Source organism: Carassius gibelio, chromosome A9 (assembly GCF_023724105.1).
Source record: "Carassius gibelio isolate Cgi1373 ecotype wild population from Czech Republic chromosome A9, carGib1.2-hapl.c, whole genome shotgun sequence".
Taxonomy (NCBI): domain Eukaryota; kingdom Metazoa; phylum Chordata; class Actinopteri; order Cypriniformes; family Cyprinidae; genus Carassius; species Carassius gibelio.
Window position 1 is genome coordinate 22079880 of NC_068379.1, and position 16702 is coordinate 22096581.

The 16702-nt window shown below is 36.1% G+C and overlaps 1 protein-coding gene across 6 annotated transcripts; it reads left to right on the top strand.

Moving 5' to 3' along the window:
* Nucleotides 1-1457: 1457 nt before the first annotated feature.
* On the top strand, nt 1458-16587 carry tfdp1a (transcription factor Dp-1, a). Of its 6 annotated transcripts, none has more exons than XM_052606448.1 (12): nt 1458-1583; nt 5691-5775; nt 5861-5927; nt 6103-6206; nt 8800-8921; nt 10663-10828; nt 10973-11119; nt 11210-11278; nt 11349-11500; nt 11794-11960; nt 12057-12138; nt 15334-16587. In XM_052606448.1, the coding sequence occupies exons 2-12, from the start codon at nt 5764-5766 to the stop codon at nt 15473-15475; spliced, it is 1230 nt and encodes a 409-aa protein (XP_052462408.1). In that variant the 5' UTR covers nt 1458-1583; nt 5691-5763; the 3' UTR covers nt 15476-16587. The 6 variants fall into 6 exon arrangements, with proteins under 6 accessions (XP_052462408.1, XP_052462411.1, XP_052462412.1 ...); XM_052606451.1 differs by having other exon boundaries at nt 15318-15460; XM_052606452.1 differs by lacking the exon at nt 15334-16587 and adding an exon at nt 12965-13682.
* Nucleotides 16588-16702: the final 115 nt, after the last annotated feature.

Here is a 16702-nt window from a genome sequence, read left to right on the forward strand (position 1 = left end):
TGATATTAAAACATTTTTCAGATTTCTAATAGCTTATATAGTTCATGCATGATGTAACTCAAGTTACCTTCTGCTCAAAGTATTTCTCTTGTAAAAAATCTACACAGACACATCATGTGTCGCAAAAGCAAGGCCTTCTATAATTTATGTCATGTGCAGTATTTGTAAAACAAGCACTGTTTACAGTCAGGCAGACAGGCACATTAAGACAGCGTGTAATAAAAAAAATGGGTATTGTAATAAATGCTGAATTGTTTAATTTGTCTCATTTATCGGTTCATTTAGGATATTTTGTTTCTGAATAATGATTTTGTTTAACTACTATACTTAATAATATTTATATTTTCAAAAGGTGTAAAATCCATCTTAATAAATGTACAGTATTTAACCCAAATAACTTCTTCAAATATGTCCACCCAGAGACCTGAGAATGATAGTGACACAGAAATGTTGACACCCTTTTTTGAAGTTCTCTCTATTTAGTTATCTGCATAAAACATACTGTACAGTGCATTCTGTAGAGGCAGCATGAATATAGATAAACAGGTTCCAGAGCCTGAAACCAGACAGCAACCTAATGACATGTAGTTTAATTACAGACATTTACATTTATTATTTAGCTGATTCATACTTTCTAAATATTTACCAAATAAATATTTTAAAAAATTCTAATAACAGAGTTATATAATCACTTACTGAAGTTATGTTAATGTTTGCATGTTTATTCAATGAAAAATATTTACTGTTTAAAAATAATGTTGTAGAAATAGATATACCGCTAGGGCTTTAATCTCTTCAATTTAAATGTTTTAATCCTAATGTGATCATGCTCACATTTGATCTTAACTTTTATTTAAACAAGAATATATTTGTTTTTATTTATTGAGGTTATCTCTTCTAAAAAGCCAATTTAAAATGCCAAGAAAGGTGTATACTTTTTCATTTTAAACACTTAAGCACAATTAAATGTGGATCCTTCTGTTTACTGTACTTAAACCTTTAACTGGGTTACATTTTTGACATAGTATCTGTACTTGATCTTAAGCACAATTTCTCATTACATTTTACAGCCCTGCCTAATAATGATACAAACAACGGTCATGTACAGTGGAACGGGGAAGCGGTATTAATACACATAACTCTTTAGAAAGTGCTTTTAAAGTATTCATTACACTTGCAAATACTGATAACAACTATTTTTATAGTGTTTGTCTCTAATGATCAAAATATATTTGATACTTTATAGACATAAACCTTTTTATTAATGAGCTACTCTTTATTATTTACCTGCATTGCTACGCACGCTCTGCCCTCTCAGACGCATGGGATAGGAGCTTGTGAAATCAACCAATGAGAACATTTCAACGAAGAAACTGTAGAGTTCCATCCAATTGGAATTCAGTGTGGGCGTGGCTTCCGTGGTACGCTCCTTCGACGTCATGCGCATTGCTGTCCAATCGGATTTCCCGTGGCGTAGACACCGCCAAGCTCAGTTTTCCAGACCCAGAGAGGGAGCAGTTTCTACTGTGTGCTCGGCTGCTATTCATTCAGCACTAGACAGTTGAAGGCGGATGCAACCGACCGTAAGTGAGAACCGGGGAGCCTTTGAGTCCACGTAGACAGCTTTAACCCAATGTTTCTCTTATTTATAAATCATTAGTCCATAAAGGATTTTATTTTCATCTGTTTTAAATCTGAGTTTGAAAATGAAAAGATAATTTGGCATGAAATAAGTGTGCTTGTCTGCAAATCCTCCAGTAACCTCAAGGGTGTATCTGGATGAAATTATACATAATGGATTCTATGATCGTTAGTATGTGAACCCTAAGTCCGGGTTAATTATCACTTTTGTTAAAAACTGAAACTGTTTCCAGTGGCTTCTGTTAGCCGACAAGCTAACCTAGTCAAGTACAGGGCAATGGGAAATCCTCAATGATCTTTAACGTTACTCATCATTAGCCATTGCACGAAAAAGCACCGTTATACAAAACCAGACGTGTAGAAAACAATAGTATGTAGATCCTAGATCGATCATATTAAAGCTGCTCAGATGACCTGGATTTGAGTGGACGTTAGCTTCCTAGCTCGCCTGGTCGCTAGCTTAACAGGTTTAACGTTCCATATTCGCTCTAAAGCGTTTTTGAAATACGTTTGCAAATCTAAACGGTTGTTGTTATAAAATGCTCATAACCGTGAAGGGTATATTAACTACATAATTACTAGTTTAGATCATAATAAGGACCTGTCACTTCAGCTAGCAGGCTACTAAAGCATCATTGTTTGATGGCTTTGCTTTGGCTTCCATGTAAAATGGCTGCCAGGCATTAAACCAAATCCATCCTGTTTGTTATATTAGTTCTGATGAGTTAGTAAACAAGTATGTCTCATTCTGAACGGCTATTTTCCATTTTTGAAGGACTATCTGTCATTTAAACTAATGCTGTGGTGAAGCCAATGATTGTACCCTCCATCAGAACAGTGTTATGAATGTCAACTCTGTTGCTGAATATAATAGGTCGTTCCTATATACTTTAGATACATAATTTGTAGAACCCCCGTTCTAAAATATATCAGTAATTTAAATTATTTTCTTAATTAATGCACGAGGATTTAACAATTTCAATGTTTATTTTATGTGCCTGCTTATAACATCCGCATCCATTGGTTTTCTAAATGCGCTCTTATCTTACAATCAAACATCTCCCAAGTACAAGCTCGTTATTAAAGCATGATCATTCACTGCACATGGGTTTTATTTTTCATATTATTTGATTTATTTTTGTTTCCTGTTTGAGAGATGGGCTTCAGACCTCCTCTTCCTCTGCCCTCTTGCTAACTGGCTATGCCAACAAAAACAGCACCTAAGAAGGCAAAGGGCTTCAGGACTGTAAGTTCATAGGAAAGTTTTCACACTTCGTTTCCAGATGGCCAATTAAGACCGATCCTTTCGCAAAACGGTACGAGCACATGCACAATACTCGATCAGGTTGCATTTAAGCAGGGGGAGCACGTTTTGATCACATTTAGAGCAGGGTTTCGGTGCAAAACGTGTTTGAAAGGCAGCTAGCTAACTGGGCTAACAGGCTTTATTATAGTACACACTGCTCCGTTTGTGCATTATGTTTGATGTGGAAAATATAAACGAATAAAACGCAATCTTCGTTCTGCTTTATGCGTTTATATGCTTTTTATAACTTTGGACATTGGCCATTAATATTTGCTATATTTAAGGGCCCATTGCTTTTGCAAAAAAGTTACTTAAAACGTCAGGAACTAATGCAGATGGATGGCTTTCAGAAGACTGCATGCGGTTTTTGAGTGCACGAGTTGAAAATTAGATGTTAAATTGAGAGAGATTCGTCGAGGTCTTTGTCTGGTAATATAAGTTGCATGTGTGCAAATCGGCGGGCCTCGTTTTTATCAACTTTGGCTGTGTCTTAAAACCTAGTGAGCTACCTACTTAGACAGCATTTTTAAATAAGCAGACTTGCACCCCTTTAATTGAAATGGGTGATAAGGAACCAAGCTTTTTTTGTATTCACACTGTGCCTGTGCTTGAAAGTGGACTCAAGTCTCATTTTAGTTCACTTTACCTTTGACAGTGTCCATCAATTTCTCATTCACACTAGCAAGAGTGCCGTTGTGCAGAATAACAGCATACGACCAGAATATCAGAAGATATTTTTTTCAGTGCTACAGCACGATTAACTGTTTTAAAGGATTAGTTCATTTTCAAATTAAAATTTCCTGATAATTTATTCACCCCCCCATGTCTTCCAAGATGTTTACGTCTGTCTTTCTTCAGTCGAAAAGAAATTGAGGTTTTTTATAAAAAATAAATTCCAGCATTATTCTCCTTATATTGGACTTCAATGACTACCAAACGGTTGAAGGTCAAAATGACCATTTCAGTGAAGCTTTAAAGGGCTCTACACGATACCAGAGAAGGAATAAGGGTCTTAACTAGCAAAACGATTGGTCATTTTCAAAAAAAAAAAGGATGTGCTTTATAAACAGAAATTCTCGCCAAAACCCTTAATCCTCATCTTGTATTGTGTAGAGCCCTTTGAAGCTGCACTGAAACTGTAATTTTGAAAGTTTACAACCTTTTCGTAGCCATTGAAGTCCACAATAAGTAGAATAATCCTGTAATGTTTTCATCAAAAACCTTAATTTCTTTTTGACTGAAGAAAGAAAGATGTAAACATCTTAGATTACATGGCGGTGATTAAATTGTCAGGAAATGTTTATTTATAGAGTTAAAGCAACATCATATAAGAAGTGGTTGACCGATATATCGGCAAGGCCGATATTTGGCTTTTTTTTTTTTTTTTTTTTCAAGTTTTTCTGCTTGGCCGAAGCGTTCAAGACTGATTTAGACATCGCTGAGAGCGCCAGCACCTGAGCACACAGTGCTCACATTCTCTCTGGTTTACTGTGGTTGTTAACAGTTCTGTCTAATACGGATAGAAGTCTGTCTAATAATCAGATAGAATGGTTAAACAAAGGGATTAATGTATACAGAAAGTATTATAATGATTGCTTTTATATTATTAGTAATAGAAAGGCAAACATTATAATACTTTGTCGTTTGCCGTCATCATTAAGCAAATACACATTTCATATAATTTAAACAAGTCTTTGAATGACTAATGAACTTTTAATTTCACAAACCTTGTAGACTTAGTCAGATCCAGCTGTGAGATTTTTATCCAACATGATTGCATGTTCTCTGCGTGACGGTCGGTCTGTGTAAATTGAATGCTTAAATGTGATTTCAAATTATGCTGCTCTTTCCCTTAATGCATTTGCCCACTGTCATATTAATGTAATTTTCTCTGTGTGTAGTATGTAAAATAAGGGTTAACCTGGCTTTATTTGACACACATGATTCCAAGTGCAGTTAGTGCACACAAACTTGAAAACTCCTTTTTAATTATATTTTTATTAAATATTTATTTCTGAAAAATACTTTGTCATCTAAAGTTTAGTTTTTATTTGATATAATTTAATCCATTGTCAAATTATTTCAGATTTCTTAAAAATTAAAAATGTTAAAAAATTATATTGGCGTTTATATCGACTATCGGCCCTCCTCCTTTCCAAGATATCAGCAGTCAAAAAAAAAAAAAATATATATATATATATATATATATATATGTGTGTGTGTGTATGTATGTATATATGTATATAAAAAAAGTAAGAAACCAAAGCATAGAGCATTGTTTGCAGGTCATCATCCCATAAAACATTAATTTTATTTGGTTGTTTTGAAACTTATAACATTTTGATATGAAATATTTGAAACACTTGTATATAAATAGTATATAAATATGCTAAATAGTTGAAAGTTTCAGACATGCAGCAACATTTATTTTCATATATTTAAAACATTTGGCATTTTTGTGGAATGCTGGTCCTGTTTTGCTTGTAGAGGTTTTTGGCATGAAGGCAAACTTGAGGCCTGCCATAGAGCTTCTGTTCACAGATCAGAAGAACCACCTGAAACTGCAAGATATACTTGTTTGAAAGCCCATTGATCCTTGTGTCCTTTTGGCGGTTGTTGCAAGTGAAAACTTTCATCACAAGTGACTTTCTTTATGAAAAACAAAGTTTTGTGTAGTAATCTTTGGTTACAGTATTCAAGTTTCCTTAGCTTTTGTGCCAAACCAGTTTCATTTCTGTTGCAGAGACATTTTGTTGTGGAATTTTGGCTCAGGTTTTTCATCTAGACCAGGCATCTATTCCTCCGCCCCAGGGATCATGGCCAAAGATGTGAGTATTCTCTTGCTCTAGTACATGTAATTGACTGAAAATTAAGTTTAAGTCAAAGAGTTGATGGTCATCTTGTTTTCCACAGGCTGGTCTGATTGAGGCCAATGGGGAGCTGAAGGTTTTCATTGATCAGAACATGAGCCCTGGCAAAGGTAAGAGGAGCTTTCAAAGTTTCTGAAGATAACAGTGCACTGCATCAGCAGCTGAACTCTTTGAAGATATTCAAGGGTGTTAGATCTTACAGTAATCCTTTACAAAAGCCCAAACACCTGCTTGACCCTACATAGCACTGCATTAAGATGTCTTTTGTGAAAACTACTCCTGCAGGTGTGCTGTCTTTAGTAACAGTGCAGCCACAGTCAGTGACTGTTGGAAAACAGCTGTTGCCCAAAACACTGGGCCCTTCCAACGTGAATATTGCTCCACACATGGTAAGTTTTTAATAAAGTTTGATTGTGTAAACAAAGACACATATAGATCACTTAAGGGTTTTTCAAACCACACGCAATTCCAGGCTTAATCTCCTGTCTGTACACGCTGTTAAAAAGCCAATGCTTCAATCAGATGTGTTCGTTCAGACACTTAGTATTTTTGGTTTTATCTCTTACTATAGTAATGCCAATTGCAGGGCTCAATAATAGCAGTATACAGTCCTGGTCAACACTTGACTTTTTGAAAAGTCTCCTATGATCACCAAGGCTGAATTTATTGGAGCAAGAAAAAACAAAACAAAAACAGGAATATTGTGAAATATGATTGCAATTTAAAACTACTTTTTTTAACTTGTATTTTAAGATGTAATTTATTCCTTACTCCAGTCTTCAGTTTCACATGATCATTCAGAATTCATTATAATATGCCGATTTTGTGCTTGAGAAGCATTTCTTATTTTCAGTGTTGAAAACGTTGTGCTGCTTGATATTTTTTTGTGGGAATTTAAATTTTTTAATGAATAGAAAGGTAAAAAGAATAGCATTCATTTGAAACAGAAATCTTTTGTAACATTATAACATGGTGCAGCTTTGCTTAATAAAAGTATTAATAAAAAAAAGGGGTAAAGGATCTTACTGACCCCAACATTGTGAACGGTAGTGTATGTTTTTTACTAAACCGTTTCTTTGCAGAATGGCCTTTTTATGATTATAGATTTGCTTTATGTCAGCTGTAAACGTTTAAGACCTTGAGCAAAGCATTACTGATTACATTTTTACATCCATTTTAACTGCATTTAACGGTTTCTTACATGATGATCAACAAATGTACAATCATCATGTAGGAAACAAAAGAACTCGAGCTTTAGCAAAATAGGGCAAGTCACTCTTTTATCGCCTGGGCCATCAGGCCTTTTTTTATTTTTAAGCCCTGCAAGTGTTTTTGTTTATGACAACTAAGAGTTGTTTGGCATCAATAGGGGAAAAGCTAATATAAGCTGAAAATAATTTAGCCTCTGCTCTTGTAGTGATTTACAATGAGCTAGAGTCATGATGTTGAACACACACCATCTCCCGAATGAAGAAAGATAATTATTTGACTTCTGATCTGACAGTTCAGCCTGAAACACATTTCCAAGAATGGTTATGTTTAGTTTACAGTTTTATAAATCCACATTGAGCTATTCACAGTAATCACTGAAAGAGTGTGGTACAGTATATTCCTTCTTAGGGATGGGAACCAGCTTTGTCTACAGCTTTAATATATCTAAGGGATGCAGATTTTAGTTGCTGGATAGAGTCAGGGTTTGTCTGATAACCTCCACGTCCGACACTGAAACGGGCTTCCCATTATGACTAAAAATAAAATTTAGAAAAGAGGAATTGATGACTCATTTAATTGACGCTTGCTGTTTAGCCACCTGCATATTCACAGTTGCTGTTGTTAAAGGGGTCATATGATGTTGCTAAAAAGAACATTATTTGGTGTAATGAAATGTTTATGTGGTTTAAGTTAAAAAAAAACACATTATTTCCCACATACTGTACATTACTGTTTCTCCTCTATGCCCCGCCTTCTGAAACACATCGATTTTTGCAAGGCTCAACGATCTGAAAAGTGAGTTGTGCTCTGATTGGCCAGCTATCCAGTGCATTGTGATTGGCCGAATTCCTCAAGCATGTGACAGAAATGTTATGCCCCTTAACATATTGTGATGCTCTTTTCGGCTGAAACGATGAGACATAAACATAAAACCCATTATAAAGGTGATATAAACATGATTTCGCTTTCTCAACGAAACCGCGTCACACAGTGAGCGGATGCCGGCTTGAGTGAGTGTCCGTTGGGCTTGGGGTGACCATATGTGATGACCCTGGGCTGGACTCCGCTTTGTCCATGGTGAAAGCCGTTCTAGTGATCCACAGTGCAAAGTTAATGTATTTCCTCAGCAATCAGCACGGATCAGCTCCAGGCATAAAGAAGCGGAAAACATCATCTTTTGGAAGGCCAAACAAAGTAGTTTTGTTTTCACAGTGAAACACACAGCGTCTATACGACATGGCGGTGGCAGCAACAATACTACAATGAGTAAAAGGTACGCCGTCTTTCTTTGCGTGAACATCTGGGCAGTATTATGCCAATCTTCCCACATAGTGACGTAGAGATGTGGGGGCATGTTAGAACGGGTGTGGACGAGTCTTAACTTTTATAAAGAATATCTCTTTTGATTTGAGACTTTTGCAAATTTACAGAGATTCTTTATGCACCAAGAGTTTGTAACACTCCAAAGAGAAAGGAAAAATTAAAATCACATCATATGACCCCTTTAATTCCTCTGCATATGTCAGTGAGAATTGGAACAATGTCATTTATATGTAACCAGCATAAAAATGAAACTGGCTAGCATTTGTCCTAGTTGAATGAATGTTTGTTTACCTTCCGTAACAGCATAGCTTAAATTTCCTCAAGGTAAAGATCATAACAGATGATATTAACATGTTTAGTATCATAACAGATATTTTGGCAACAAGCATCATGTACTCTTATTATGTTTCCCGTATTGTCTTCAAAACCTGATCATCTCTATCACAGGTCATTAGCACACCTCAGAGGCCCAGTGGCTCCAATGTAATCCTAATGAACAGCCCACACACACCCAGCTCTCAGTTCATCACCCAGAGTCAACCATCAGAAGCCTCTCCGTGGTCCTCGGGGTAAGTCTTACTTCAGCAGGCTACTTCACAACATGGAATGACATTTCTCTGTGGAACCACATGCTTTTCAAGGTTTTTTTCTAATACACACTGGCCACAATTAATGGCAACCCTAAATATTCTAATGAATAAAATATCTCTGAAGTATATTCCCATTCATATTCAACATTTTGAGCACTCCAGCGTGATTATAAACATGAAATTATCCAGCTATGGCTAACTGTTTCACAGAAATATAAAGAGGAGGGAAAACAAAGCCCAAATTCCCTTAATCATCCATCACAAAGAGAAAAACCAAAGAATATATTTCTGATGTGCAGCAAAAGATAATAGAGCTTCACTAATTAGTGAAGTGGCTTTAAGAAAAGAGCTAGAGCAGTGAAAATTCCCATTTCCACCATCAGGGCAATAATTAAGAATTTCCAATCAACATAAAATGTTACAAATCTGCCTGGAAGAGGATGTGTGTCTATATCATCCTAATGCACGGTGAGAAGGAGAGTTGAGTGGCTAAAGACTCTCCAAGGATCACAGCTGGAGAAGTCTCGTGGTCAGAAAACCTAAAAAAAAAAATTGTCAAACAGAACCTACATCACCAAATGATGTTTGGGAGGGTTACAAGAAAAATTCTCCTAGCTCACCCACAAACAAACTAAAGCATATTCAGTTATCAGACATGACTGGAACTTCTGATGGAACTAGCTTCTATGGTCAGATTAAACTAATAAATGAGCTTTTTAGCAGCAAACACTCAAGATGGGTTTGGTGAACACAGAGATAAAAAGTACCCCATGTGTACAATTAAATATACAGCTGTATTTTTGATGTAGTGGGCCTATATTTCTGCTGGAGGTCCTGGACATCTTGTTTAGACTCATGGTATCATGGATTCTATCAAATACCAACAGATAAAGAAATCTGTAAGTGACTAACTCTGTTAAAAATCTAATAATCAACCATGTTTGGATCTTCCAACGGTACAATAACCCAAACACACAACTAAAAAACAACACAGAAATGGTTCACTGAGCTCAAAACCAAGCTTCTGCTATGGCCATTCCAGTCCGCTGACCTGAACCCTACAGAAAATGAGAGGAGTGAACTGAAGAGGAGAAGCACCAACATGGAGCTGGGAATCTAAAGGGTCTGGAGTGTTTCTGAATGAAGGAATGGTCTCTGATCTCTTGTATGGTCTTCTCTAACCTCATCAGGCATTATAAGAAAACATTTATACCTGTTAATCTGGCAAATGGAGGTTTTAAAAAGTATTGAATAAAAGGGAGCCATTAATTGTGGCCAATGTGTATTAGAGAAAAAAAAATATTTCATAATGATATTTCCTATTTTAAACTCTTATTATCCAATGAAAGGATACATTTTTGTGATTTATTATATTTTTTTAAAATAAAAGATCAAAGGGATTAACAATGCAGATGAATTTTCACAGCCTTCTTTGATCATATTTACCAAGGGGGCTGATATTTCTGGCCACGGCTGTATATAAGATGACACTGTGTTAACAAAGGAAGGAAAATACATAATTATTATTATGGCTTCAGTATTTTAACTTCAAAATCATTGAAAAATATATTACATTGCAAAACATTTTGTTTTCTTCCAAGAAGTCTTGCTAGGAAAATTATGAAAATTCAGCAAAACATTTTTGTCCTTCCTTTTTCTGTCATCTATCACAATGTTAAACATCATGTAGTAATTTGGTTTTTGTTCTCCTTTTCCTCAGAAAGAGGGGTAAGAAGGGGGAGAAGAATGGGAAAGGACTCCGACATTTCTCGATGAAAGTTTGCGAAAAGGTCCAGCGGAAGGGTGTCACAACCTACAACGAGGTTGCTGATGAGCTTGTGGCTGAATTCAGCTCTGGTGATAATCATATCTCCCCTAACGATGCGGTAAACCCCTTCATGTGGCTAGGCATTGCTAGCTTTGTTTGTTGAGTACAGAAGATGTGCAGCTCTTAACTAATTAAAGAGTTGATCATTCACATGTATCTTACAATGAATAGTGCTTCATTCTCTGTGTTTGGCACTGTTCAGCATGTGTATGACCAGAAGAACATTCGACGGCGTGTATATGATGCACTCAATGTGTTGATGGCCATGAACATCATCTCCAAAGAGAAAAAAGAGATCAAATGGATTGGCCTGCCCACAAACTCCGCTCAGGAGTGCCAGAACCTGGAGGTGGGTGTACTGGTCCATTATTTCATTAACGTTTTAGTTTTGTATTAGACCGTTATTAGAGCAACTACTTTAACTGATTGCGTTTCTAAGGTGGAAAGGCAACGACGTTTGGAGAGAATCAAACAAAAACAGTCGCAACTTCAAGAACTAATTTTACAGGTCAGAAGCCGCTCTCATAAGAATTATTTTGGTGATGAACTTGTCTTTTAAAAAAAAGTTTTGATTGCAGCAAATTGCCTTCAAGAACCTTGTACAGCGGAACCGCCAGAGAGAACAACAGACGAAAAGGCCTCCACCTGCCAACTCGGTCATTCACTTGCCATTTATCATTGTAAACACCAGCAAGAAAACAGTCATTGACTGCAGCATCTCCAATGACAAGTATGATATCCAAAGCCAGACCATTTAAATTAATTTAAATTTAAATGAAGTTAAATTTATGCATTTAGCAGATGCTTTTATCCAAAGTGACTTACAGTGCCTTCAGGCCATCAATTTTTACCTATCATGTGTTCCCGGGGAATCGAACCCCCAACCTTGTGCTTGATAGCACAATGCTCTACCAATTGAGCTACAGGAACACTTAGGCTAACATTTAACATTTAGGCTGTTGGTTTCATTAATCGTATAATCCTGATTTCACACACCTTACCTCATTACTTGTTTGTGATTAGGTTTGAGTACCTCTTCAACTTTGATAGCATGTTTGAGATTCATGATGACATAGAGGTGTTGAAGCGCATGGGCATGGCTTGTGGTCTCGAGGTGGGCAAATGCTCTGCTGAGGATCTCAAGACTGCCAGAAGCTTGGTGCCCAAAGCACTGGAGCCCTATGTCACAGGTTAGTACCAGCTGGTGACTATATCCAGAGTATATATCTGAAGCTTTGTGGCTCTAAAGATCACTTGTTTAATTTGATGATTATTTTTGCATGCAGAAATGGCACAGGGACCTATCAATAATGTGTACATGACAACAGGGGCTTCTTCTGCTAATGGAGGCCGCTATCATGTTGGGAGGTGAGTTTCTGTGGTGCACAGAATTTCAGTTGTTCATTTAACAAAATTGGTAACAAGTTGGAGTTGGAAACAAGAGTAGCTATTGAATCCAGTTATGCTAATATATATATATATATATATATATATATATATATATATATATATATATATATATATATATATATATATATATATATATATACACACACACACACACACACACATTTACATAGTTGATGTATCTCAGAAGGGACATGGATGCATTTAAACTTCAGTCACACATGTATAAATTAGTTTTTAACATGAAAGATTGAATACTGATATTTAAAATGATCTAAATCGGAAAAAAAGTCTAAATATAAAATAAAATAAAAAAGTGACTGTTGATGATTGAGTCATTGAGATTCAACCGATTCATTCAGTTGACTGATTTAATCAGGAACAAAGTATTTGATGAATGATTGAATCATTTATTCAACTGATTCGTTCAAAAAGCTGATCCATTCAATAAGTAAACACCGTTCATTGCTCAGAGATGCAAAACAGTGATCTTTGTTTGGAAATATTTTCGTTAGCAAAATTGAGCAATATTATGTCTAAAATGTAAGTCACTTATTGCTTTACTGAACTTGTATAAAATGATTATTAAAGTAGTGGTTTACTGTTTGTTTTTTTTTCTAGGCTTGATTGTGTTTATGGTGTGCAGTCTAACATGCGTTCATGCTTCGTAAAAAAAAAAAAACCCGCATAATTTTTCACATAATTTACCTTTAATCTACACCAACCTGTCCTTTCTCTGACAAACGCCTTGATTTATTTCCTGTTATTATTAAAACCCCTCCCTCAGAAATGCACTTCTGGTCTGAGATTGGTCTGCTGGCTCAGTGTGTTGTGATTCGCTAAACTCCCTCGAGTGCGTCTGAACATCATTCTCCTCTCAAGCTCAGAATGTGACCGGTTGTATTGTAAACAATGACGTCCTCTATATTGCTTATCAATTTGAACCTGATTGAGTCGCAGAGAATATTAATGAAGAGGATCGCTCAGAACCTGTGCAAGTACGGCTCTTATGGTATGTGTGTTTGTTGTTGTCTCATACTTTTAGATACGCTGTTGTTTGTAAATGCTACTCCTTCTGTTGGCTTTTAATATATGGTTTTATTCTGATTAAAGCTTTAATACAGCACAGTAACTGTATGTGCGTCCATGTATAATGCTTCTCATTGCTTTGTGGAAATAAGTGTATAAATGGAGTTTGTTGGAGCTGATTTGACAATATAAATGAGAGAGAGAGAGATGCAGAGCAGGGCAGTTTTTAAACTTGTGAATACATTTGAATCTTTGGAAGACAGAATCACGATTCAAATATTAATAGATTTTTACGTGCACCCCTAGTTTTCTCTTCCTCTTCTCTAAAGCAGCACAGCATTGCCACGCTCCCTTTGTTGCATGTTACTGTGAGCAGGGTTTATCTGGGTTTGTGAAGTAATGGACTTGAAAAGAAGCTAGTTGTTGTCCCTTACCAGCCGTTTTTGTAGGCATTAAACTGATAGAATAAAAAAAAAGGGGATATCTCAGTTTGCATTGAACTTTCAGTGCTGCAACTTTGCAGATATTTTTTATGCTCAAACAGCAATATTACGAACTAAGTAACGTAAAAAAACTGAAATTGTACTCTTTGTGCGAGTATAGAATACGTTAACGATAAAAAAATTATATAAATATAAAAAAGCATACAGAACCATTTTTGCTGTCTACAACTTTTAATAGACTAATAAATCATTGTGTGATCACACTTGGTGTTATTTGGCGATATAGCCTACTTGATGATGTCAAATTGCACATCATTACAACAACACTTACCACATCATCACAGACGATGCTGTATATCCCACACTCGAATTGAGTGGAAAATGAATCATCTATGGTTGTGTGTGCACTTGTTTGCACCTGAGCAAAGGTGTTGTGTAATTGTTTAACTTGCAAGCGCCAGACCACTGCTTCGCAGGGCTCCAGACTAACATTTGAGAACAGTGGAACCAACGCCACTAGTTCTACAGATGGTGGTGCCAGGAGCAGATTTGGTAGTGCTGGGGGTGGTGTGTGGGGGTATTCAAAATAAAGATAATTTAATCATAAAATTACTATTTATTTTTTGCATTAATAAGTACAGTTGCTAATAACATTGCTTATTGTTTATACAGATTTGACAGTAAAGCACTGTGCTTGAGTTAAGATGCATACAAAATATACTTTTATTAACAACAGTAATGGGTGCAAAATCTACTTTTTAAATACAGAAAATGTACATATTCCCCTCTCATTAAATGCACCATTATTTTTCTAGTATATGGAACTGACAAACTTCAGTGATTGTGTGATTTAGTAGCAAATTTAAATGTGTGACTTTTCTTACTTCATACACAAAAAGTGTAAAATTGACAAAATCTGATTTCTTAATGATTTATTAATATATTTTTATATAATTTTATAATAATTATTTTATAATTTCAAAATATAGAAAAAAAAAGTCATTTGAAAAGTACTTTAATTTCTGTCAAAAGGTTGTACGAACCCCGAAATGAATGATATAATGCATTCGCCTATTTCTACCTCAACACCATGGTTACAGTTAGTGTTACACTTCTGGTTTCCTGATGTATTTTAGCACTGTTTATAACCGAGATTTCTGTGCAGAGTTTGAATGATTCTCACTAGATCTCGCAGTAACCAATCATTGTGTGGCATATTTAAGCGCTTCTCACTGGATCTCGAAGCACTGTTGTATCTGTGCCGTAACAGTGTCGTGAAATCAGTTTGAGCTCAGACATTTGGCCACGGTCTGTAGCCCTGATTCGTCAAACCTACTTTCCTGCAGTCTGTGTTATTCTGACTATTTTGTATTAAGTAACGAATATGCTTCGGGGAAATGTATCGTAGTAAAAGTATACATTTTAATTCGCAAATGTAGTGGAGTAAAAGTTGGTTGAAATATAAAAACTCAAGTTAAGTAATGATACTCCCAAAAAATACTTTTAAAATAAGTAATAAAATAATTATAATAGATTCATTATTAAAATAAAAAGAGTGGCAACATTTTGCTAAGTTTCTCCTTTTGTGTTCCAATAAATAAAGCAAGTCATACTTTCTTTTGGAATGACAGGTAAATAAAAATGAATAGTCTGTGTCTTGTATTTCAGCATGTTTCTTTTACAGTGACGGTGTGGCAGATGGCACGATGGCCTCCAGTTCAAATGACTCCCACTACAGCGGGTCTCGGGTGGAGACTCCCGTCTCTTACATGGGCGAGGATGATGACGACGACGACGAATTTGACGAAAACGATGACGAGGACTAAGCCCAGTCCATCATGCACAAGTTCTTCCAGCTGCCATATCTGAGGATTGATCAACCACATCATTCTTTTTCCTCTTCTGCAACTCACCATTTCTTTCACTCTCTGTCTGAGAAGGGCATTGAAGAACACAGGCTTTAATAGGATGAGTTCTTTTCATCCTCGTCTTTCTGAGCTCAGGACAAGTCACATCACCACAGGCTGTGTGCTTTGCCTGCTGGAAATGAAAGTTTTTCAGCTGAAGGACTTTGCTGAAGTTTATAGGTGTCACTTTATTTTCTGGCGCAGCGTTCCTACTCGATGTTATCCGCTCTGATCTGCGTGACCCTCTGAAACGTCCCCTTCCGAAGAAAATCTCAGCCTTGCTTGCTGTTGGAAAATGTTGTGTGATCTCTGTGTGAAGTAGTTCTCCTGTCTTTGAATGATTTTTTTTTGTTGTTGTTGTTGAATGTGCTGGCTTGATTTGGATTCTGATGATTCGGAGACTAATGAATCGAAGAACCTACAAAGCCGGCTGCTATTTTTTGCCCCATGGAGGGCAGGTATTCGGACGTGTGGACTCTTTTTGTATGCTGGCCTGACGATTTCTTGCAGGCTTTTTTTGTAGAATCTCCTCCCGTGTGTGTTCCGCTCCTTGGCGTTCTGCAGAGTGCTGCTTTTTTGGAGGACTCTGAGAAGTCAGTCTTTTTTTGTTTTGTTCTCTTTTGGTTTCGGAGCTTTATAGGCCGACCTGTTCTAGAGACACTGGAAGACATCAGAGAAACTTCAGTACCTTAAAGCAGTTATAGGAATATAAAAGGCTTTGTTTCTTAACCACATGATATCAGAATTTGTTTCTAGTGTCCTCTCTCTGCGTCAGTAATACCTTGAAGCGTGTACGATTATTGTTGTGTATTAAAAAGATATGGACTTATGGTCTCTATCGACTTCCCTTTGAAAATTTCCTTTAAAAAAACAAACACCTGAATCCTTGTACTGACTCCTCAAAGTAACTTTTCTGTAATCTAATATAAGTTTCAAATTTAAATATAAAGAATGTTTTAAGAATTCAAACTCATTGTGTTTATTTGCGACACTAATGTAATACTACTAATTTCAATAAACTTTATTTTATATATGTGCCTAGTGTGATTAGATTTGCATTCAGGAAGTTGACATAATATTTTCTAATACTTCCTTTGTATGTTCTGAAAAGTGTTTGAGAGACTGTTTGTGCAGATTTTTAATTAA

Coding starts and splice junctions, on each gene's coding strand:
- tfdp1a (XM_052606448.1), top strand. Junction 6,207..8,799: donor TGAATATTGCTCCACACATG/GTAAGTTTTTAA, acceptor TCTCTATCACAG/GTCATTAGCACACCTCAGAG. Junction 12,139..15,333: donor GGCCGCTATCATGTTGGGAG/GTGAGTTTCTGT, acceptor TTTCTTTTACAG/TGACGGTGTGGCAGATGGCA.